The sequence below is a fragment of the Zonotrichia leucophrys genome, chromosome 1, assembly GCF_028769735.1.
Source record: "Zonotrichia leucophrys gambelii isolate GWCS_2022_RI chromosome 1, RI_Zleu_2.0, whole genome shotgun sequence".
NCBI classification, from domain to species: Eukaryota; Metazoa; Chordata; class Aves; order Passeriformes; family Passerellidae; genus Zonotrichia; species Zonotrichia leucophrys.
This window is the reverse complement of record NC_088169.1, coordinates 33,786,457-33,811,205: the sequence shown is the minus strand read 5'-3', so window position 1 is coordinate 33,811,205 and position 24,749 is coordinate 33,786,457. Positions and strand designations below refer to the sequence as shown.

The following is a 24,749-nucleotide window of genomic DNA, read 5'->3' as shown; positions in this document are numbered from 1 at the left end:
AAAAAATCTAAGCCATATTGGGCAATGGGTGTAGATAACTCTATTAGCCCTGTCTCTATCCAGTATGTAAGGTACTTTCCTGCTGTGCCATGGATGAGGGGCTGGTGCAGCAGCACCATTTCCATCCTCTCTGGCACAAAGAAGAAGAAACTCTTAAGAGCTGCCCTGCTACTTCCTGTGTAGCATACTTCACAAGCCAGTTATCCCTGTGTAAAAAGGCCATAATGTGTGTAGGAAAGGGAGGACATGCTCTGGAAGTCGCCTGCCTATAACTTTTGAAGACTTTGTGCCCAAACCTTGTAGTGTCAACCTGTTAGTGTTGCAAACCTAGGTGTATAATGGTTATCTGAATTATCTTACAGGCTTCATAAGATCAGCCCTTTGGGGCTGCACACTCAAATTCCAGTCTGTCAATTCCATAGAACCTACGTGAGCAGTTCCATTCAATAGCTGTGTGTATCCCTCAGTGCTCCCCTGAACTCATGGTATCTCTGAGGTCAGATACCTCATGGTATCTTTTCTTCCAGTAGTCAAAAGATGTGGAATTATGATTCCTTCAGAATCACCTTTCCATGAATGTTCTGGAATTAGCAGGTCTAAGTTGTAGGGGGATAGAATATAAGTAAAATAAAGGTAGTAGAGAAAGTAATCTTACCCCTACGGAGTTGCAGCTGAGACAATTATTAGAGAGTAAGAACAGGCCTGACTTTAACAGGCCACAGCTGTAGCTAGTAAGAAGAAGAGTGTTATAAAAGAGTGGATTGGTTGGTTGGGGAACTGGAGTCTGTTGGCTGCTGCAAGGACAAGGAAGAGTCAGTGCTTGGAGGAGCTGCCTATGAGACACATCAAGGAGGTATGAAACTCTTACAATAAGGAGACAAAAATATGAAGCCTTTGTAATATAGTGACAACACTAAGTCAATTCTCACAAAGTAATTTGAAACAATCTCTGCATTGGTTGTACAAATACACCAGGAAACACTTTGGAAATTATAGGAAGAACAAGATGTTAATGTTTGTTTGGCCTAAGGACAACTTATCTACCCTTTTTGGATAACTAGGTGTGTTGGATTTGCATTGATGCTTGGCAAATTACAGGGAAAAAACTGCTATAGTATTACTGAAGGTCTGATCAGTTCAGTAAGGACTAGGAACATTCCAGATTCGTGAATTTATTGAAGCATCAAGCAAGCAAGTTCAGGATTGTGGGTGGTAAATGCACCAACTACAGTGTTCATATGTGTTGCCATAGAAAGATTAGTAAGCTCTAATCATGCTATATATTATATAATCATGCTATGTATATTATAAATTAATATTCCCAGTTGTGTTTCAATGCAGATGGAGATGCAAAGCTCATACAAAGGCTTCCCTCTGAGAGAAGAGGAGAGACATGGTCTGTTGACTGACCTTGACTGGGCAAAGATGTTTTTCCCCTTCAACCCTTTCTGCCTGAAGCCCCCCTTTTATAGGATAATTTTTGGTCCCTCCCAGTAGGATAGGACAATCACGTGTTATTTGGTCATCCGTGCACTACACATCCCATGTTCTCTTTCACTTGCATCTCAAGAGGTAAGTTAATATGTTACTGGAGCTTAATGAGGGTCTCAGGTACTTTTGGTCAAAATTTATAGTTGAAAAAAGAGGTAGAATAAACACTTTGATCCTCTTCCTCCATGTACTGAGGCAGCAGTAGGGCCCTCTGACCTTTATCAGAGTCTTCTTTATCTTCTCAACAAACCAGATTTATGACAAGGCTTGTTTTCCCAACCAGCCTCATCAATTCTTCACCACCTTAAAGCAACACTGCTGTTCTGACCATTTGCCACACAGAAGGACAGCACAAGTGCCCTGCTCTCATGGGGCAGAGAAACTTGCACTATTGCATAATTGGGGTTTCATCAAATTTGACCCAAGAACAAAAAAGAGGCAATGAAGGGTCTGGGAGCTGAGAAAGAAGAGGAAGGGTAAGTGCATTGTCAGAAGCAGTTTGCTGTGAGTAGGATGGAGCACCTCAGTGAACAAGCATCTGAATCTGCAATCTTGATATGGCAGAGCTAAGAGGACTTCCAGAAATAGGCAATGTGACACAGAACAGGATCTCTGTATGATGTGCTCTATATAACATAAAGAAATAGGAGATGCTGCTCTGCTCATAATGTTTCATAAGCATGTTGAAAAGCCAATGATGTAGAAAAGGGCTTGTAAATTATTTGAGAGATAAAAGGAAATGTCTGAGACTGAACAACTTCAAGAACTTCTTTTACATCCCTATGCAAAATCAAACAGTGATTTGATCAAAACATGTAATCCCTTCCTTATGGTGAGGAGGCATTGATGTTCTTCAGTTCTGTGGGAAAATCAGCAAGAATAAGTAGTTAGTGGTTTAAAAAGATTTATTTCTTTGATTTTGTTTTGTGGAGGTGATGACCTGCTGGAGAGAACTCCCAAGGGAAGTAATGGAAGATCTGGTCCAACCATGAGCTGCCCAGCAAAGGAAGGGAGAGAGCTATGGCAGCAGGGCACGTAGGGGCAGTGATAAGGGGTGAGGATAAGCAGGCTCATCCAACAGCCCAGATCACTGTACAAGACTGAAATGATGAATTAAGTCTGAGGTCAAGCCTGGAAATCAAGACAGCAAGTCAGAGTCTGGGTGACTGGTAAACACTAGGCATGGTAGAGCTGCCATGTAGCTTAGGCAGAGACCAAGGACAGGAGTGTCACCTTGAAAGCATCTCTAGAGAAAAGAATTGTCCCACCAATGAGGCTTCTTACAGTTCTGGGTCAAGGCTGGACTGCTGCACAGCCTGGGGCCCAAGCAGTCAAGCGCCTGGGAAATGGAGGAGGATATACTACTCAGCCCTTGATATATCTTTGGTTCCAGATGGCTTCGTATCTAGACTGGGTACATATTTTACGCCAATTGCTTTTGATCCTGAAAGCATAAAGTTTTACAATCAATGCTATGTTGAAAAAAATGAACTGGATGATGATGATAATTCTGAAATTAAGGTTTAGAGTTGTATGCATGATACAATCATAGAAGCTAGACTCATTTAAGACGTGGAAGGTAATAGTGTAACACTGTGAGAATTGATCAGAAAATATTCAGTGAAGAGGAACCCTTGTATCTTGCCAGTTTTTTCTTGTTCACCTCTGCAAATGGGTAGGTAGTACAATAATTACAGCCACAGCCTCCTTCTGATCCTTAGTTGCCCTGAAGTGTTTTAATGATGTAGTTTTAGAATCTGCAACATTGGACTTTTCTGCTTAGAACTTTTCTTGTTCTACGGTCTGTAGTTCATTGCCATTTCTTGTTTCATGTTGTTCCCTCCCACTCTGTTTTCAGTAGCTTTGCTCTCATGAGCTGGAGCACCTGAGACACTTGATCTCTGCTCCCAGTGTCCTGGCCTGAAATGCTGGCAAGCATTTCTCCCTTCTGACCATCCTGCGGTGAAGGTCACTGCCCCCAAGCCTCTCCCCCTGTGTGAATGAGCACTCAGCCCCAGAGTGTGTCTCCCAGGCTGCTTTCAGGTGACATTTATTCAGCCTGCTGGCCATGCTCCAGGCCATTGGGTCCTTGCTCTGGACACATTCACGTGCAGCATGTGACACAGTCTCTGAGCCAGGGCTTGGGCCAGTCCAGCCTCCCTTAAATTGTATAAACAGGCCTTGGACAGAGAGGCAAAAATGGCCATTCTTGAACTCCAGGAAATTTATGCAGTGACCCTTTCTAATAAAAAACCACAAGGTGAGCACTTCAGCTGCTCTTTTTTCATGGAGAGGTGGAAGGCCTCTTGTAAAGGCAGACACTGAATTATTAACCACTTACTAGGGTTCTAGTCACCATACCTCTTACCTTCTTGATAATAAGGACTGTAATTCCTTGGTAATTATAGAAGGAATTTCCTTGTTTCATTCAAAGTATTCTAGAAATTAACAGATGTTTTGCAATGTATATTTAGTCAGTGCAATTTTTTAAAAACTGATGCAGTGTAATTCCACCTCTAAATATGAGGGTAGAGTACTGGCAATAAAAATCTGTTTATCTGTAAGGCATGCAGCCAGTGCTGCAGCTCCTAAAATGTTTCTTCTCTCCAGTAATGGTAGGGTGGGTAAAAACCACCCTCTCCTGTCCTTGATCTCTACAATGTCACCATTGTGAAGTGGATGAGTTCCAAAATACGCAAAACTGTTAAACCTAATTGTTGTACAGTTTCAAATGCAACGGCTGCATAAATATCTGGCTCTTCTCCCAGACATTGATTCTGAACTCAAATAAACCTGTTCTAGAACCAAAGAGGAAGGGATTTTCAAGTTCATTGAGATAATCTGAGGTTTTTCTTGCAATGTTTTTTACATACTGAGATTATAGGCTTTGCTTAAAATTTTGGCAGTCCAGAGGTGGTCTCAGCATCAGCTATTTGGTTGCTGCCACTCAGAAATTTGTAGTTGTATTCTTGCAAAGTACTCTGGAGGTCATTCACCTGCTTGTGCAGCATACTGTAAACCCTGGTGAATATTTTTAGCAAACGAAGTAATTTATGGGAGGTTCTAATCAAAAGATGCAACAATAAAATTTTTCCAGACTTATCCATGACATAGCAGCACAGTAGGACAGAAAACGTTTGCAGTGTTTGAATGATATGACTTTTGAGACTATAAAATCTCATCAAAGTACTTTTTCTTCTGTACAATCTCTTCTGTACTTAGCCTTGTTGGTGCTCTCTGGTAATGCATTGGCTTTTGCATATATTTCAAAAATATAGTTCAAAATTGGGGAACTCTGGGAATAAAATATTAGTCCAGAATTGCGCCAAATGCAAAAAATTCAACAAAATACAAAAATCAACAAAAATTGGTTGATACATTTTTATCAATGTCCATAACAAATATCTATACATTATAGTGATGAAAATAGTACTCGTGTGGTCTGTATGCCTTCCTAATAGTCTTGTGGAAAATCAGGACTACTCAAGGGTTACAATCTTTAGTATTAAAATAATTAATACTCTAACTAAAGATGTCTCTGCAAGATGCCTTCATTACAAAAGGTGCTGATCAGTGAACAAATGGATTGTTTGTTATTTTAGTTACCAGTTGGGTTGTTAAAGAAGACTAACTGGACACCATTTTTCATTTCTTCTCATGTCCAGGATGGATGTGTCAAGAAAATACATGAGATGCTCCCGAGAGCTAAATTTGAATGTAATATTTGCATAACAGGCAAAAATGTCTTACAGTGCAAAATCATATTTACTCTGTATCACCAGCACACTATTGAAACAAGACTCTGAAAAGATGAACAGGAAAGCTCAATTAATACATGCAAAGTAATTTTCATTTACAGAGTTATTTATTTTGCATTTTTCCCATTATTATCATTCTTTACTTTGTTGCAGTAATATTTTGGATGTACTAGAATTAGTGACATGTTAATAGCTATTGTCCATCAAAATGGACAGTAGCAATTAACATGTCACTAATTCTAGTGCATCCAAACCTTTTTTAATGCTTTAAGGTTCAAACTTAATTTAGCCCAGTAGTAGCTCTTTCCAGCTAAACTAAGTTAGCAAGAATGCCATATAGATTTAATAGCAGGTACTACATACCAGTGAAGTAAGGCAAAACATCACTTCAAGTCAGTCCATCAAAATTGTCTGTCTATGTGATAATTAAGCTACAAAACATCCAAGCAGCTGTAGAAGCACTGTGACTGATTTAGTTTTTGAATTAGAGTAGTGAAATATTAAAGCTATATTGGATATCCTCATTGCTACTGCAATGCCACTTGACCAGAGTCAGCAGCCAGCAAGCCTTTGTTACATGCAGAGGAGTTACTGAAATGAGAGCTGTTTGCATAAATGCAAAACTTCTGTCCTTATGTAGTTCTGACCACTCAAAGCATCACCCACAAAGCAACTTATGACAGTTATGTAAAGGAGTTGGAGATCTGTTTGTTGCTTATCTTATAAGGAACAAAGGCATTGTCTACTTTTGCCCCTGCTGGACTTTGTCAGGGAAGATAATTTACAGCTAAGACTTTGTGAGACTCTTCCACAGAACAGCAAAAGTTGCTAAAATCAGACGTAACTTATGTTTTCCAAAGTGTTGAAGAAAATTAAAACTCACACTGATTTCTTAATATATGGAAAATCTTCCAGAATACATACAGCCATGTATGTTTCAGCATCTCCTACATTACTCTGCTTGTCGGCAGGGATTGACATAGTAGTGAGGATGTTGCCTCAGCGTTGTCTCTAATATTCTGAACAATTGGTAAAAAGTGAAAAATTATGGCATGAGTGGGTTGATGTGCAATAATATTTTTATGGGGAGGCCCTTTTAGCTCCTCCATTTTGTTTCCAGTTCACTCTATGATATCAGAGTGCTCTCTCATCTACTCAGTGAAGTGTTCTTGTGACATAACTGCATTAAATGGTGGAGAAACTGCCTGAACTTCTTTTGGACTGTGTTCTGAATAACTCCTGTATCTGGTACCCAAAAGGAAGGATACAAGCAAATTACTATTAATTAACTAGTTAGTAAACAATGAAAATAGGCAATACAGCCTAAATTACTACTCTAAAATAATTTTTAAAAAAGAGGTTTCTGGAGCTCTTCCTCAGGGCTGGAGCATTGGAGAAAAATCTCACTGTAGAGGAGTCTTTAATAAAAATTATCTCCTAGTGAAACTTATGTTGGCTTGCAGGTCTCAGAAATGAGATGGCGTTGGGGCAGCAGAGGGATGGGTGATGACCCTCTCTGGTGACCAGTGACAGCACACAAGGAAATGGAATGAAGCACTCTCAGGGGAGGTTTAGGATGGATACCAGGAAATGTTCTTCACTGGAGGCTCACCACAGGTGGTTGTCCACTGGAATGCCCAGCTCCCCAGGGGAGTGGTGATGGCACCAACCATGTCAGGGTCCAAGAAGTCATATGGTTAAGTGTTAGGTAATCTTGTGAGAAGCAGGGAGTTGGAATTATCTTTATGCATCTCTTCCAACTTTAGAATAACATAAAATATCTTGATATTCTATTAAAGGATATGGTTTTTGCCTTACCAAGTTCCTAAGTAGATTCAGTAACTGTTTTGTTAAATATATTGTCATCTTATATTTTGAAATTAAACTATTTTCCTAATTATTATGTACATGAGAAATACATCATCATAGCTTGTTAATATGACAAGAAGCATTGTGTTTGTAGTGACATTTTTGTTGAGGTGACTAAGGTTAATAAATTTGATTTAAATTTGGGCATCATAATTCTCTGCTAAAAAGAGAATTTATTCTGATAGCGAAGAGAAGCTGTAATGACAATTTTGATCTAGCATTTTCTGAATAGAGAACTTTACAGTTAACACATGAACTGCTAACCAAATCTAGTTTGTAATTTCCTGGGAGTAAGCCAGCTGTAATGTAATGTAACAGGACTAACATAACTGGAGTGACTGCATTTAACTTATTATCAGAATTGATTTTAGAAATGAGATGAAAGTCCTGTGACCTCTCTTCTTAATTAAAAAAAAAAAAGAGAAAAATATTCCAATGTTTTCTTAAATGTCACAGAAAGAACCATGACAAGAATTTACTCTGAGCACCATCTGTACATGTCCATTCTTCCAGCCTTACAATCTTGCTTCAGATTGCACTTCACTGTCTGTCTTTCTTTCTTTCTTGTGTAGTGGGCAGAAAGATGCCTGTACTCAGTGCAATTCCTCCATCTCACTTTGGGGTAGAATGAATTACACTTGAGGTGTCTATCCCTGGTCACTGACACTAGAAGTAATGCAAAGGACTGTCTCAGAATGGATAATGCTAGCTAAAATCAATCCTACCTGTACATTATGGCAGTGTATGTGGGAGGAGAATTGATGGTCACTGATTATAATAAAATGATATGCTTCTGGAGTATTATATCTGATATTTCTGTACTTTATATGCATATCTTAGTGACATACCTGCAATTATATCTAGTTTAGACCCATGTAAATCAGTTCTGACTGGTTTACTCCAGGTCAAATTTTGTGTCTGTAGTTGTATTTCTCAGACAAGAAGTAAATACAACTGCATATTTCAAATGGCATTTCAGCTGTTTGTCCTCAAAACAGGAAGGAAGATGGTCACAGTTTGAGTAACTCATAAAAGTAAAGTGATCTTTTTGCCTATGACATATTGTAAATTAATAAGATATTGACAAACATCACTAATATCAGAATCAGAACTATTTCAATATAAATGTGACAGGCTGTAAAACAAGATTTACCTTTTGGCTTTGCTTTCAAATGCAGTAGATTACCTTCAAAGCCAGTTTTGATTTTCTCAGGTTCTCTTGGGGCTATAGTAATAAATAATAGTATCAAAGAGAAAAGTGAATTATCAGGCAACTGAAAAGAATTTAAAATGCCATCAGTAATGGAAAGGGTTTATTGTATGAGTGATAAAGGATAAAAACTGAAAATCACTCTTTAATGGATTATGGTGAAAGATGGAGTACCTCTGGAAAGAATTAGGAGCAGGAATCAGACTCTTCAGGTGGTGGAAGATGAGTATTTGGTGTTTTGAAATGCATGTGTATACAGAGCCAGAAGCACACACAATTACTGGGAGTCATTTGTGTGAGTGGCAGGGAAGCTGGAGAGGAAGGGTTCTGAGTTTTGTGATAAAGCAGGAGTCCTCCCACAGCATGGCTATCACAGAGGAGCATTCAGTCAACCTTAAAGCAAAGTGTTCATAAATGTTTGTTGAAGCCTTCCATACTGTCTGCAAATACTGCAGTAATTTGAAATTGATACAGATGAGAAGATTCATAGCAGCAGTTTGCCAGGCTCTAATTTTCTTCAAAGGAATATGAGTAAGGCAGAAAAGATAGTAGAAATTTGATTTTTCAAAAATACTGATAACTGGCATGTTGAGTCTGATTTTTCAAAAAACTAGCATGTTGAAATGATGTGTCAGGGACAAATCTGTGATCTGGTTGAAAGGGCATGCAAAACTATGGCTCTGAAGAAAGCATTAAATAATGGGCCCAGGTCCTGTGCAGTGTTCAGTGGTGTAAATACTTCTGTACTGAAAGCAGAAAAGACAACAGGTGCAAATGCTGTTGGTTGCAACAGTTTATTGTGCTTGCAGCCAACGTAACACAAATCCATAGAAGACCTAGTGCTGGAACAAGCTGAAGCACACATTGTCCCAGTAGATTGTTTTCCTTCCTGTTTGAGCTCATTTAATTTTAGATCACTAACATTGTTGGCATCCCAACCCCAAACTTTATGGTGCAATTTACATTATCAACATATCTGAAATATCATGCCTTTCTCCCTTGAGGATAAAACAAGTTCCTGAAATTGTAATATGTGGGGTTGGTAAAACAGAAGAGCTGCTAGAAACTCTTGTTATGAAAGGGCATGCTGGAGAAGCCCAGCAGAGATTCTCCACAACAGTTTTTACACCTCTCTGTAAACAGAGCTGTGGACACTTGCCTGATTCATTAAGACAAGTAGCCTGATGTTATTTATTTTGGGCTTGGATTTATTTACAATATTAAAGGAAAGACATAACAACATGTCTTTATTCTCTTCCCTCCTCCCCCACCCTGGCCATTATACCCAGAATTGTGTTTTGACCCACCTGCCCCTGACCTTTCCATTCCACTGCTGATGCCCCTCCCAACATCCTGCAGCCAGGACAATCCATGGCAAAAGATGAACTGGTCCTAACATTTTCTTGTTTTAAAGTAAATCTGTTCTTTTTTCCTTATGAAGCATTTTGGTGTGAGAGGATACCATATGGCTCTAGGTTAACAAATCTTTTATAGAAATACCACTTCCTTTCCTGCTTAAATGAGTAAAGGTTCCCTATCAACATTCACAAAGGATTTCCCTATATACTGAGCAATGTATAAAAGCTAAAGTAGTTTTGGCCACCTTCCAGGCATTAGGAGAAATACAATACTCAGTAGCTTCTAAATGGGAAGAAGTAAAATTAGCATCCCACTTCCTTCTCATATATTGGGAGATTTTCCTTATGCACTGATTATTGGCTAAAGGTTACTGTTCTCATCTCTATCTAGTAAAATTTCCTTCTGCTGCAGCCACCCACCCTAACTAAAGGACATGAGACTTTTTTATTTTTGAGATCAAATAGATTTAATGCTTTTTCTCATTTTGGCAAATAACTTTCATTTTGGTGCTAAGTTTTCTGTAATGACCTAGCTTTGCCTAATGAATTAGGAAAAAGTTGCAATGTTTGTGTTTAAACTCAAAATGGTTTTGCTGCTGAAAGTGCCTACTGAACATCCCTCCATCATTTGTGAAGCGTTGCCTGTTGAAGGGTTAATTTGCAAATTTGAATACTGGTATTTGAATACTGATAATGTATTTCCATGGTATTAGGACAATTCTGCCCTCAAGAGATAGGTTAGTATAACAATGATAGATTTCAATTTCCAGTGTAATACCATGTTGATTTTTACCACCCTTAGCATTTCCTTGTTGTTTGGGGGGATTTTTAAATTACATCTTGACCAGTTTGCAAATCTAGTGTTTGTAGGTGAACAGTTTTATGAATATACTTTAGCACTGTAATAAATCTTTAGATGGCATTATTACCTAACCTTATACAGAATGTTCTTGTAATTGAAAAGGCCTTTTAAATGCAAGCATTTTCTTCTTGGGTCTCAGTTGAGAATTGTATTTAATTTGAAAATTATAGCCTATGGAAGTTGCTATTTTCTAGTATATGTAGTATGCTATTTTTTAGTATACAGAATATATAAATGTTTTTTTTCCATCTGAATTGCTGACATATTCATTACTGTATGTCAAATGTTTTTAATTTCAACAGATCTGTAATAGATATCTGAATATCTGTGTGATATTCAGATATCTATTACAGATGTGTAATGTATGCTTCCAAAGACTCATGAAGATCTGTCTAGTGGGCATACTCAAGCTGGCATTTCCAAAGCTACTTTGCAAGTCAGAGAACAGCATGCATCTCAAATATTTTATGGAGTGATTATTTTGAATTGATAATTTAAAGAAATAACACGAAGAGCCACAGAGAATTCATTTCTGTTGATATGTTTAGGCATGTAGGATTAAATCTGATCAGACTGGTTTGGGCTGTAAAGCAAGAGACTCCCTGATAGAAACACTGGGTCTGGCCTGGGGGAAGAAAAACAACTGTTCTTCTCTAATGGAAGACATAACCTGGAAAGCAAGCTTCTGGGCCTGTGTTTTTCTGGAAGACTGAAAACTATCATGGTTATCATTGTGTGAGTGAGGCTGTATGGATGAGGAAGGTTATACCAGGCTGAATTTCTGAGCTTAATGAAGCTGAGGAAAACGTTACTGCACGCTTTAACAAGGACAGGATTCACTAGAATATTAAAAATAATTAACCATGCAAAATGTAATTAACAACAAATTCTAATTAGCTACCTGTGGAAATTGTGCCTTTACTGTCACAGTTTTTCTTTTTTTTCCCACTCCTCTGTACTCTGAATTGCTTTTCCAGCAGCACCTCTGCAACTGAGCTGTGTCAGCTGTGCAATACACTGTGATTCACACAACAAAGAAAAGTTGTCACAGCAGAAGAACTTGTTAAAATTTTGACTGTAAGCAATATTTGTCATTTTGAGCCGGAATAATAAGAGAGAGGGAGGGGTTAACCTAATTCTGTTCAATGGAGAAACAACACAGTTTCCACTCTAGAACTTACATGACTGCCTAGTAAAGGTAGGAGTGAAATCACCTTGGAAGTAATAATGCAAAGGATATAGGTTGGAAGGGAGATGCATTAGAGAAATGGAAGAGCTGTAGCAGGGCTGTTACTGCTGAAAATGAGAAAGGAACAGAAAGCCATGCACACAGATGGAAGATCTTGTTTCATTGTTCTGAGGAGTGTGAGGAAAGACAGGATACTGATTGCAGGAGGCTTGGGTTTCTGAACATGGAAGCTGCTTCCTTTGTTTGGTTATTCTTCTCCTTATGTAAATAATATTTATTCAGTAATGAAAATGGTTAGTAGAAAATGCTATTGTGACTGTTTAGAAATATTGGTGAATATGGGAAAGGAGGAGAATCATCTTGTGTCCTTACTGTTCTGTTTTCCCCCTGCAGAAAGCACTGGTGTGGCATAATAATATGTATTGACCAATTTGAACTGAGGGCATTCTTTGTAAATAACACAGTAAAGAAATAATGGGCCTTACCATGAGCTTTTAATTGTATTATACTGAAATTTTGGCCAACTGCTCAATTCAGAGAGTACTGAAAAAATAAAGCCTAATTGTAGAAATTTTTCACTTTCTTTGGGAATGCCTCCATCCTTCAGAAGTAAGGCAGGGAATGCTTTGAGACTTGTTTTAAGCCTGAAGTGGACTGGGTTTCATGTTTTGTGTGTAATAATACACAAAGGCTTCCAAACTCAGTGGGACAGCTCAACACAAATGGCTCTTGACAAAAAAAAATGACAAACAAAACAGGCATTGTCTCGCAGTGAGCAGCTAGGCACTGCTCTTACAGAGATGGTTTTGTGTCTCGTTCACATGCATAACACTTCTTGATATTCACTAATGAGAGACAAAACCACCCCACATTCCACTGCTGTTATCACTAGAATGGATTCCCTAGAGCGCACACATTGAAAATAATTGTTAATTAGAAAAGATTTCATGCTGACACTGAGAAGACCTGCAGGTAGGACTAGATGCTATTTTTATGTAAACATATACTTGCTTATTTTTGTTCCTTTTCATGAAAAAAGTAAAAATTGTTCTCACCATTTGTTCATTGGCTCTTATGGTTTAGAATGAGAATGGTTTGAGAATGCAATTGCCTCAATTTTTGAGACGGATCTTATCAATACTTATGAACTCATTTTCACAACTGAAATAGAAAGAAATACAGCACAGCCCAGATTTTCCAAAGATACTTCTCTTTCTTCTGCCTGTTCTGCTTCAGATACTTATGATAGGTTTGATTTATTATATTAACATCCCTCCCCACCTCCTTAGGCTGGCCTGACAGTGTTACAAATTGGAGGTGAAGGTATTAACTGCATGGAGGTGAGGGTACCATTCATGCTACCAGCCCTACCTTCTTCATCCTTCCGTGGTTTTCACAGATCCCATGTGCACCACCAGCCACTCTTCCTCTGCAACCTGCACCTCTACAGTACCTTGCCTCCTGCAGAAGGCAGTGGTACCACATTTACAAAAAATGAGAGGTCTCCTGCCCACAGCCTAACATTTTTAAAGTACTCTGTATTGTTTGTAGATGTTCTAAGAGGTAGAGCAGAAAATGTGACCTCTTGGTTTTAGTGTGCCTTTCATTTGGATGTCTTTAATTTTTGCTTTAATCTATAGTAAGAATTAATTGTTCCAGAATATGCCTAGAAGTGGTTACAAGTAAATGAGTGACTGTATCTGAGCATGGAAACTAGATTTTTCTGTGTCCAACAATTTCTCTGGAGGAAGTAAGAAAGATGGGGACAGATTTTGACAGACTTGTAGTGAATGCAGAGTTTCACGTAGCTCACTAGCTCTCTGCCAAGCAGCTCTGGAGGATGTTGGTGGCTCTAAGGCAAGGCTATAACAGAATCACAGAATGGTTTGGGCTGGAACAGATCTTAAAGGTCATTGAATTCTAAACCCCTTGGCACGGGCAGGGACACCTTCCACTAGACCAGGTTACTCAGAGCCCCATCCAACCTAGCCTTGAACACTTCCAGGGATGGGGCAGGCACAGCTTCTCTGGGCAACCTGTGCTAGTGCCTCATACGGTCACAGGGAAGAATTTCTTTCTAATATATAACTGGAAAATCCTTTGAAAATCCTTCAGATCCACTTAATGATTATTTCAGGTGTAAAGCAAGATGCTTGAGCAAGCTGCAGCACTAAGAATGATGCCTGGAGAACTGATTTGCTGGATCATGTAACCCTGCTTTGAGATGGAAATATGCATCAGGAGAGTGAAACACAAGGCTTAGAGTGGTAACATTTCAACAGGTTCTTTTGAACTTGCCTTCTGAAGTCTGTCAGATCTTCATTATGTTGGTCAGTCTAAAGTGATACAGCTTGCCATTGTTATGTAAATAACATCAGAATAACAGCTATTGGTGGACTTAATACTGCAAATGCTCTGTATACAGTCAAACTTCAGGCTCCTGAGACTTCAAATTTTCAGATTATTTGAAAAATAAAATTGTTTTTAATAATGTTATCAAATTAATTATTCATGTAGTTGTACCAGACATACTTACTCTCTGGAAAATGTGGCGGGTGCATATTTTTATAATTGAGAATGCCATTTGATACTGCCCCATGCTATTATAGTGCATTTCAAATGGAAAAAAATGTTCATCAGAAGTGAAGTCTAAATCTGGATATACAAAATAACCCATAAATTCTTCATAAGTATCTCTGGCTTTGAATTTCCATGGTTACTGCACCCAAATACGATTTTTCTTGAAGTGAGTGTGTACCTGCTAATTGGACCAGTGATTCAAATCTAACAAATTGGATCATTGAGCATTTTTCAAATTCTTCACATCAGGAGCTCCAGCAAAAGCTATTGCAATTTTTTATTTAATAAAAGAAAACTTCTGGACATCAATGTAGACTGTCTAAAGATGATAATCTTGAAAAGCCAAACCAGAACTAGCAGTAAATGTTGCATAAACAAATTATGTTATTTAGATATGACTTGCAAATCGTTTAAACAAGCAGTAGGCACAACCAGTGGGCACTGTGGTTTCAAGCAAGTTTTCATAATTCCTTTTAGATTGGGCTCCATACATAAAATATAGAATCATAAAAATATCCTGACTTGGAAGGGACCCACATGCATCATTGAGTCCAACTCCTGACCCTGCATAGGACACTCCCAAGAGTCACACCATGTGCCTGAGAATGTTGTCCAAATGCTTCTTGAACTCTGTCAGGCTGGTGCTGTAACCACTTTCCTGGGAAGCCTGTTGTGTTGCCCAAACACCCTCTGGGTGAAAATCACTTTCTTAGTAGCCAGCATAAACCTCCCCTGGCAACTTCAGGCCATTTCTTTGTGTCTTATCACTAGCCAACACAAAGAACTGTGTCTGCCCCTCCTCTTTCCCTCACGAGGAAGTTGTACACTGTGATGAGGTCTCGCCTCAGGCTCCTCTTCTCCTGGCTGAAGAGACAGTGACCTCAGGTCCTATTCCTACAACTTCCCTTCAAGGTCCTTCACCATCGTTGTGTCCCTCCTTTGGACACTCTCTAAGAGCTTGACATATTTTCTATATTGCAGTGTCCAAAACTGCACACAATATTCAAGGTGAGGCTGTCCCAGTGCAGAGCAGAGTGGGACAATCCCCTCCCTTGCCCAGATGGCCATGCTGTGCCTGATGCCCCCCAGGGCATGGCTGGCCATCCTGGCTGCCAGGGCACTGCTGGCTCATGTTCAACTTGACACTGACCAGGACCCACAGATCTGCTGCTGCTCTCCAGCACCTCATTCCCCAGTTGGGATGCACATCCAGGGATGCCCCATCTCAGGTGTAGAATCTGTCACTTGTCCTTGCTGAAACTCATTGCCCAGCCCTCTGATCTGTCAAGATATCTCTGCAAGGTCTCTCTGGTTTTTGGGGGAGTCCACAACTCCTTCCAATTAGTATCACTGGCAAACTTATTTAGTATCCAAAGTAATTTGTGAAAATGTTGAAGAGCACTGACCCTAAAATGGAGCCCTGCCAAACTCCACTAGTGCCAGGTCACCAGCCTGATGTAACCCCGCTTACTATAACCCTTTGTGTCTGACCCAAGAGCCAGTTGCTCTCCCATTGCATGTGTTTATCCAGCTGAATGATGAGCAGGCACAGCAATGAAACTGATGGGCCTGGAGTTACCAGGGCTATCCCTCTTGCCCTGCTGGAAAATCGGGATGACACTGATGGGCTCCGGTGCCTTCAAAACAATTTTCACAGGGGACCATGCTAACTAGTTCCCTGAGCAGCCTGAAGTCTGCTCTCCTTATATCCAGAGGTGAAGTTTTGATGGCACTTTTCCTCCTGCCAACAGAGAATTTAAACTGGGTTGCTTTGGGATTGTTGTGGCAAATACAGCCACAAATCACCACCTCATCCTGACACCCTCTCAGTTAGCAAACTGAAAAATCAAGGAGGGCACCCTTCCTACTCAGGTGCCTTAACATCTGTATCAAGAAGTTATTGGCTGGGTGTTTTAGGAAACTTCTGGGCCTGCTTGTACCAGCTGTGTTAACCCAGTTAACATCTGGCAAGTTGAAATCTGCCATAAGGAAAAGGGTGATTGATTTAGAGGTGTCCCTTAGTTCCTTAAAGAATAATTCATCAGTGTTGCCATCCTGGCTAGGTAACACTGACCTATATTAAACTCCCACGATGACATCCACTTTATTTGTCTGTCCCTTAATCCTTATCTTTCAAAGCAGTTTTTATCCCTTTCTGAATTATGTCAATATGACTACTTTCTTACATTTTCAGTCTGCCAGGTAAGACAAGAGTAAAGTATTTCCCATCCTGCTGCACTAACATTGTAGGCATTTGGGAAGGTTTTTCAAAGGAAACTACTTTTGGTTTTGAACGCTTATATTTTAAAATTTCTATGAGTAACATGAGGAAATGGAGTATTTCTGTATTTTCATATAAATTTTGAGGCATTTCAGAAGTCTTGGAGAGTGTTTTACTTCAAATGCCTACTACATCTTGATTCAAGAGAGGTCTGTGATAAATGACAGACTAACCAGTTAGGTCATGGTTTCATATTTTACTTTGAAAAGAAGCCCGGAGAATAAAATTCCCTGTTTTATTACAATGCTTCTTACATAATAACTACAACTAAATGTTGTGTACCTTTGCCTAAATGCCAGCAAATGGTCTCAGTTCTGTTAGCATTTCATTGACATTCAGTCTGTGGCTTCATGCTGGCCAAAGCCAATAATAGTCCCGTCTGCCAAATCTTGCTCTACATTCCTAATTCCTTAGCTGCCAGGGAACAGGAGTCTAAGTATTGTGAGAAACTTGACTTTTGGTTTATTTGAATTTCAAACTAGTAATATACATCCCCAACAAACTTATGCTGAAGGATGATTATTTGCCTCAGAGCAGTTTCTCCCTTGAGCAATCAGTCATATTTGCCTCCAGACTCCTGTCATTGCCTGCCATTAGCAAGTTCACACTTTATTCCCCAGCATCCTTATTCCTTCATGTGTAGTGGCATCATTTTACTGTTCCCAGCCTCTGTTCCTTCCCTGGTTACAGAAGATGCAGAGGAGGCAGAGTTACTGATGTCTTCTTTGCATTGGTCTTCACTTGCACGACCAGCAATGGGCAGAAACTGATGCACAGGAAGCTCCAGCTGAATATGAGTTTCTTTACCGTGTGACTGACCTTGCACTGGAACAGATTGTGCAGAGGGGTTGTGGAGTCCCGTTCGTTGGAGATATTCAGGAAGCATGAGGACAATCAGAGTCACAGTATTATTAGGGTTGGCAAAGCCTTTGGAGGTCATCCAGTCCAACCCCTCTGCCAAGGCAGGGTCACCTAGAGCAGGCTGCACGGGAACGCAGCAAGGTGGGCTCCGGATGCCTCCAGAGAGACACAGCTGAGCCCGTGCTCCAGGATGGCCCTGCCTGAGCAGGGAGGATGGAACTGATGCCCCAGGGTGGTCCCTTCCAACCTTTCCCACTCTGAGATTCTGTTGACCTCCGAGCTACTCCTTAGCAACCCTTCTCGTCTGAAACACTTAAAAGCTACTTTATTTAAGAAATCAACAGTACAGTTTGCAGATGGCCCTTCAATGACTTAAACAACCCTTTTCGTTTTTTTTAATTTTAATCTCTGCATCCCGGCGGTAAGGATGCTCGGATCCCCGTTACTGCCGGTGCGGCTCCGCCCGCCTGCCCGCGGCGCTGCCCGCCCCGCTGCGGGACAGGATGTCCCGCCTCCCGCCGCTCTCTCCATTGGCAGGGAGCTCCGCTGGCGTACGGGGGGCCGAGCTTTGCCCGTCTCCAGTAGCGGCGGAGCGAGGGAGGGATCGGCCAGCGGCTCCGCCGGCGGAGGGGTGGGGGGTGGGCGGGCGAGGGAAGGAGGGGCGAGGATTACCCGGGGCCGAGCGGGCGGCGGTGCAGCGGGAGCCGGAGCCGCCGCTGTCGCTGCTGCGGCTGCTCGGTGAGTGTGGGAGCCCCGGCGGGCTCGGGGGCGGCGGGAGGCAGGGGCGGCAGCGCCATGGGGCGGCGGGCGCAGCGCGGCCTCCGCTCCGCATCCCGGGGGCGCCGCGGGAGGGGCAAGCGGGGCAGGGCCGGGCCGGGCCGGCCCCCGCGGCGCCCCCTGCCCGGGCGGGGCTCCGGCTCCGGCTCTGGCGCTGCCCTCGCTCCCCGCGCCCCCGGGCCGGCCCCGGGCTGCCCGGCGGGTGGGCGCCGTCAGGGCGGTGACAGCGGGGCGGGATCGCGGGGGTGGGATGCTCGGGAGAGTGGGAGCCCCCCGCCTCGGGGAGGAGGGGGTGCGGGTGACCCTGATAATCGCTTTATGTTGGCCTGCGGCTTGCGTAATCTGCGATCAATTATTTATTTCATGCACCACTTACGGGGCTGAGGGGCAGCGTTAAGGCCTTCGGTGTGGCTCAGTGCAGCAGAAGGGAGGCTTCCTTCCCACGGGTGTGATAGGGAGGGGATGTGCAGGCTTTTTTCTGGGTTCAGGTAGTATTCCTGATGCGTGTTCCTCTCCCCGTGCAAATTCGGGGGATGTGAACGAGCGAGGTCCTTCTTCGTGATATATTTTTGAAGATCAAGTGGAAGCCGTCCTAGTCTGGACAGAAATAACCTTGTGTGGTTTACTTCATGTGCTAGATTGTCCTTTTTTTTATTATTTTTTCCTTCTCTCTGCTCATTCTGTAGCAGGTTGGGCTGCTCAGGCAGCCTGGAGAGAAGGCTGAAGAAGGAAACATGTCTTCTGATTCTTTTTGTCTGTCTGCTCAAGCAAGGTTTGACTCCAAATGGTTGAAGACAGACTTGCAGGTAAGGACTTTGGTCATATTGCATTGTGACCTTTCAGGTGCTGTTCAAGGATGCTTTTAGTCCAAAAAGCTGACAAGTAGAAGATTGCAGCTCTTGAGATAGTGTATAGGCTTTCCCAAGTATGCTGATTTATAAGTGGCTTTGAAGAAACACCAGGTTATTTTGATCTGCAAATAGATCTGCATTTTCAGTCCAGTCCCTTCTGCTTTGAAACAAGCTGTGTTATCTTTGCTGAGTGTCAAAGCTGCTAGTGGAGTGGCATTTCTGCTAGAACTATAAATTCTTATTTAGGCTGTTGCTAAATGTCTTGCCTGCATATGAGCTGGCAGTTTAATGCACAGGAGAACTGAAGCAAAAGGCGATGGAAATGTAATTTATATTTTGAAGAATTCCAATTAGATTTTGCTGTAGTTGTTTGCATTATGAATAGAGGGTTCCTTTAAATTATGTCTTTTTGCGTTTTTTGTCAAAGGTACAAGGTGTAAATGGAAATGGTCTTCATTGAACTATACCAGTATTTGGTGGAAGTTTTCTTTTGTCTTAGAAGATTTCTTCATTTAGCAAAGTTGTGTGATATGGGGAGGAGGAGGATATTAATATGTTTTCTCAATTCAGATTTTGTGAATAAGTGGAAAATATAGAGAAATAGAGTAGTTTGGGCCAGTTATGTTTGTTGTAGATGAAATGAGTAACTAGATTAAGTCCTTGTCTCTTCACCTTCCTTTACCCAGATATTGCATATAGATCTCTTACTCTGAATAACCTTTCCACGTTTCAACTCAAAACTGTGAAATTCTTTTTGGGATGGGCCAGCCAGTGTTATTCTTTTGTTACTGTTAATGATAGTGCTCCTGAAAAACTCTTAAAAATTCCATTTTTGTGACTTTATTCCAGATTAGCTGCTGATAGTCTACATGCTTGAGTTGTTCTTATGGTTAGACAAGGGTTTTTCCCCATGCACTTGTGATTTGAAAGCAGCCTTTCTCCAGTATTTTACATCAAACAAGATAAATTGGAATCAGAAGTGACAGATATAGCCTAAGAGGTTCCATTATTTAGTAGGTCTTGAATGTAAATGCTGTGAAATGACAGGGCTTGCTCTTGATTTGGTTAGATTAATTTTATTTTCATCTTTGGTTCCTACCAAAGTAAAAGTTTCAGTCAAAGTCAGATGTTTTCTCTAAAGTAGTAAATAAAGATGCTATACAACATTTTGGAGGTAAGCATATTAAGAAATAGAGATATTTTTTGTTTTCAGAAGAGTGGCTTTTAGATTACAAGTATATTGTATATAATGATTGTTGAATACAGGGAAATTTATCTGAAAAAGTGGCAACCTTTGTTTGTAACACCTGCTGACTATGCATTGCCTTGTTTTTCTTCTCTATTACATGAGGTGAAAAATGTGACTGTTCATGTGATTTATCAGATTTTCCTTTTTTGTAGTGCCTTTTTTTCTGCATCCCTTTTTTTTCCTATTTATTTAAACTTTTATAGGAGGTTTCAGTTGTCATCCAGAGTTTTATGGGTTATTTCCAGCTGTGTGTATAAATGCAATGATATTATTTGTGATTTATGAGACTGTAGCTTAGTTGATATGTTACAAGACTTCCTTTTAATAATAAAAATCTTCCTTTGCAGCATATTTCTATGAAAAAATGCTCTTACTTACACGAGTTCTTTATGTGTAATAACAATTTAAACTCTTAATTGCCAGAGTACCCTTTTTTTTTCCCCCAATCAAGCTGTAGTCAGAATAATGAGAATAATGAAATAAGAGAACAGTAATGATTTGTCATGTGCTGGATGCAAACATCACTTCTCTGGAATCTGAAGACAAGCCAGGCCTCCTGGGTATAATATAATTTTCTTATTAGGTTACCTGTTCTTGGTATTACACAGGTCCTCATCACAGAACTCTTAATTGGATGCGTGTGTCCAGTATTTTGAAAAATTGAGCCTGTGAATCTTGAGTAGTATCTTTTAATGTATTAAATGGCAGATGCCTTCTCTAAAGGAAAGGGGTTTTGGGTTCTGGAGAATTTTTCTACTGCATGAATGATTGTTTTAGCTACTGGTTGGCTAGCATGACCTAGCAGCATGTGGTTATTTTTTTAATAGGTATAAATCCTGTGTCTTAATCCTTTAAGTTCTGTGTGTACTGAATATGTAGATTTCTTAATGTGCTTGTTTTTACTATCTCAGCTGTAGAAGAGCCCCATTGGTGCTCAAGGGACTGTCAGCAGGAATTGAAAAGGTGAACACAGTACTATGAGAGGTTTGAAGAAGACACACTAAATTTATGTGAAAGGATTAAAATGACTACAAATTGTTTGGAATTGGACCCTGGAACTCTTCACTTTGTAGCTACATTTTTAACTTCTCTGTGTACAGCAGTCCAAGAATGAGTAGGTGACAGTCCTTGTAGAGACAGAATTATTCTGGGGAATTATCTTAGGAGGCATACAGAGACTGATTAGTTTTTAAAGTAAATTCTGCCGCTACAAAATTTGGGGTGTATAGCTAAGATTGGAAGTAAAACGGTTTCATTTGGTCATTTGGTGGCCTAGCAGCTCCAAAGTACCTTTTTTTTTTTTTTTTTTTACTTTTTTTACTTTGTGGCTGTTGCCAGGGAGTTTGTTTTATAGACTTGATAACTGGCAGTTATTGATGATTAGGCCAGTGAAATCTCTCTGAAAATTATTGTATTCTTTTTTGTGTTAGCTCAAGAAGATGTTGCATGAATAGTGCAATACACAACATTCTAGTACCATTTGCATTAATAAGTATTATGTGTGGTATTAATACAATGAGAAAAGAATGACATGTGGATTGTAGCATGGCTTGTGTTTAATCACCTGTGTGCGTCACTGTTGCAGCTGGTGTCCGGGCCAAATTGAAATGTTCTTCCTCAGTTTTGGGATGTTACTGCTGTGAGATAAAGGCAGTGGGATGTAGCATGTTCTTACTGCTCTTAAGTGAACATCAGAGGCACAAGTCCTTCTGTAGTAGCAGTGACCTTCTGGCCTGCACAGTTACCTGACATGGTGTGAAATGTTAATGGAACTGAATCTTCACAAGGTTTTTTGCTTACATTAATTTTTCTGAAGCTGAACAAGGCTATTTTAGGAAGCCAAAGTGCTCCACGAAGATCCAAATGCAACCTGTAGCTGCTCCATGTCTTTTTTAAAACTTTGTAATTATTTGTATGATTTATGGCTACTAGTGTAATTTTGAAGTGCTTGGAAACATTTCTTTTACTTAAAAACTCTAAATTTCCTGGTGGAGCAGAATAGGATATTCTGTGTTATCTGTAAAAACAGACTGTTACAGCAGCTGAAATATCAGGGTAGTACAGCTGAATATGAGAACATCAGTACACAATATGTAGTATGTTCTCCTATGACCTGTATCAACAGGATGTGTATAACATCACCATTAATAAAATAGTCCTGTGAAGTTATGAAATAGGTGGATTTTAGTGCAGGCCACTTTTTCATGTATCATTCTTAATACAGTTGCTTGAATTTATAAGTTATTTATTTAGATTTGAATTAATGCATTGAAAAGGCCTACCTAATGATGGCCATTACTAGTAGAAACTATTGCATTTATAGCAAACTTTGTGTGTCATGGGAGATTGTGTTTCAATGACTGTTCCTAAGGGAGACATGCTTCATTATAAAAAGGGAAGATTAAAATTGTTTACTTAAACCTAGGTAGGTATCCAGTTTGTGGAATCAAACTGTGCTTAAAATAATTCTGATTAAATAGATGTACTGTACAACTAAATTAGAATCTTATGCAGAGACCTTTAATTAGTGATGGATGAATAACTAAAAACTAGAATTGCTGTGAGCTAATGGGATGCATGTGTGTGTTCAAATGGAGTTTAATTGGGCTGCTTATTCTGGATCCTGTGGAGAACTGTTGTCCTTAATAGCAAGAGTTAGAGGGAAAAACTTTCATTTTCCTGTAGTATGGAGAAAAACTTTAGGCAACAGTCAAGGTATAGGAGCTATCTGCAATAGGAAAATGAAGCATTTCCATCAGTTTTGATTGAGTTCATGCTTGGCAGACTATTTCTGTCATTATCTTTTAGTCACAGAGATGAAAATATTTTTCCTGAAATTAAATAGCCACCTTTAAGAGTTGCATTAGTTTGAAACCTTTTTTATCTTTCCTTTGAAGTTACATTCATCATTTTTATTTTCTTCAAAATCCTACCTTCCAACATTCAGATCAGTGTCTTTACTTGTGAGAAGATTATGTAAAGAAATGATGTCTTGGCTATTAAAAGCAAGAAGTTGGTGAAAGTTGCCTTCTCTATTTTGTTGTTTCCTGTTAATCTTCTTTGCTTTGGTTTTCTGATCAAAAATATGAAGGGCTTATTTGGAAGCTCTTACAGTAAACTGCAAATGAGGACTCCTTTGGAATTAAAGGAAGTGAACTTTGTGATACCAATTTTTAAAAGTTATTTTAAAAGTGAAGTAGTGCTGTCTCTCCTAAATAAGTGATTTCCAGATGGAGGGAAAAACACTATATGTGGTGTGATAGGTTAGAGAAATTAGATTTAACACATAGGTTCAAATATTTGAGTTCAGACAGAGCTATTCTTCAGATGCTTGAAGATAGGGAATTGCTTAATTTTTTGTGTGTGTGACTATTAACTGTTAATTTTCCAGCAAGTGGAAGACCAGCACCCTGTTATTACGGGGATGTTTTTAGTTTAAGCCCAAATCTGTTGAAGTAAAGTGGGGCTGCTGAACTTTCCGATTTTGCTCTCTGAGCTCTCAGCGCTGTGTTTAGGGGTAGTGATGTTGCACTGTGCTCTGCATAGGTGTGAGAAGCAGCTCTGCTCTCAGGGCATGCCTCCTTCTGCAGGGGAGGAAGGAAGCTAGGACAAAATACCAAGACAACAATGAGAAAGGAAACACAAATTGAATGGATTCAAAAAAGCAAAAACAAAAGAGAGACTTAGTAAAGGACTTATTCTTCTGTGATTTTCTTCACTACTACTGGGGCTGAAAGTTTTTTTCACTGAAGTATTTTTCTAGTGAGAAAAGTTTTTCATGTAGTCTTTGAAATACAACCAGTGGCTAATGCCAAAATAAGTGAATAGCAGAACAGATTCTCCACTACCCTTGGCAATTTTGAGGTGAAGATTATTTAAGTAGCTTATATTTTAAATCCATATTGATGTTCTGTGGTTATGAAGTCAGTTTCTTAAATTTCCAGTGCAATTATATAACCAGGAATCCTACCTAAGTCAATCCTTGTCCTTTTGTGTAATTTTATTTTCCTGGCTTCATTTTTCTTGAGTTCAAGTTAACTTTTATGAAGGCTTCTATGCTTTTTGCAGGGGAGTTTATGAAACCACCTTGATAACATAATCTAATGTACTACATAGAGTTTGTCTAATTAAAATAGTTGACTTCAAAGCAAAATCAGAGCTGCTGATTATTCTTAAAATAACTTACTGAAAGCAGAATTTTAGCAGTGCTTTGAGAATTCTCAGGAACTTACCCAGTTATGGTTGCAAGATTTAATTTTCTTGAAATGGAAGGAAATGTTAATGCCAGGGTCTTATTGTCTAAAGGTGATAGGGATGGATGGGAATTTCACTGTCAGCCCTGTTGGAGGTTGGCAGCAGCATATGTCAGCAACCAAACTAGATACCCCTTGGACTTAATCAGATGTTGTACCA

The 24,749-nt window shown here is 39.9% G+C and overlaps 1 protein-coding gene and 1 long non-coding RNA gene across 4 annotated transcripts in view; both read left to right on the top strand.

Annotated features, from left to right (window-relative positions):
* The first annotated feature begins 791 nt into the window (after positions 1 to 791).
* LOC135446899 (uncharacterized) lies at positions 792 to 2,056 on the top strand. Its single transcript, XR_010439928.1, has 3 exons — positions 792 to 853; positions 1,342 to 1,572; positions 1,775 to 2,056. It is a non-coding gene; the product is annotated as an uncharacterized LOC135446899 (long non-coding RNA).
* Positions 2,057 to 12,632: 10,576 nt separating this feature from the next.
* HERC2 (HECT and RLD domain containing E3 ubiquitin protein ligase 2) overlaps positions 12,633 to 24,749 on the top strand; it is a 105,169-nt gene continuing 93,052 nt past the window's right edge. The window contains exons 1-2 of one of the 3 annotated variants that reach the window (XM_064711388.1): positions 12,633 to 12,709; positions 18,923 to 19,042. In XM_064711388.1, coding sequence (XP_064567458.1) covers positions 18,971 to 19,042 — 72 coding nt within the window. In that variant the 5' untranslated portion in view covers positions 12,633 to 12,709; positions 18,923 to 18,970. Of the gene's footprint in view, positions 12,710 to 18,133; positions 18,198 to 18,922; positions 19,043 to 24,749 lie in introns of those variants that run through there. The other 2 variants (XM_064711381.1, XM_064711396.1) reach the window with 2 other exon arrangements.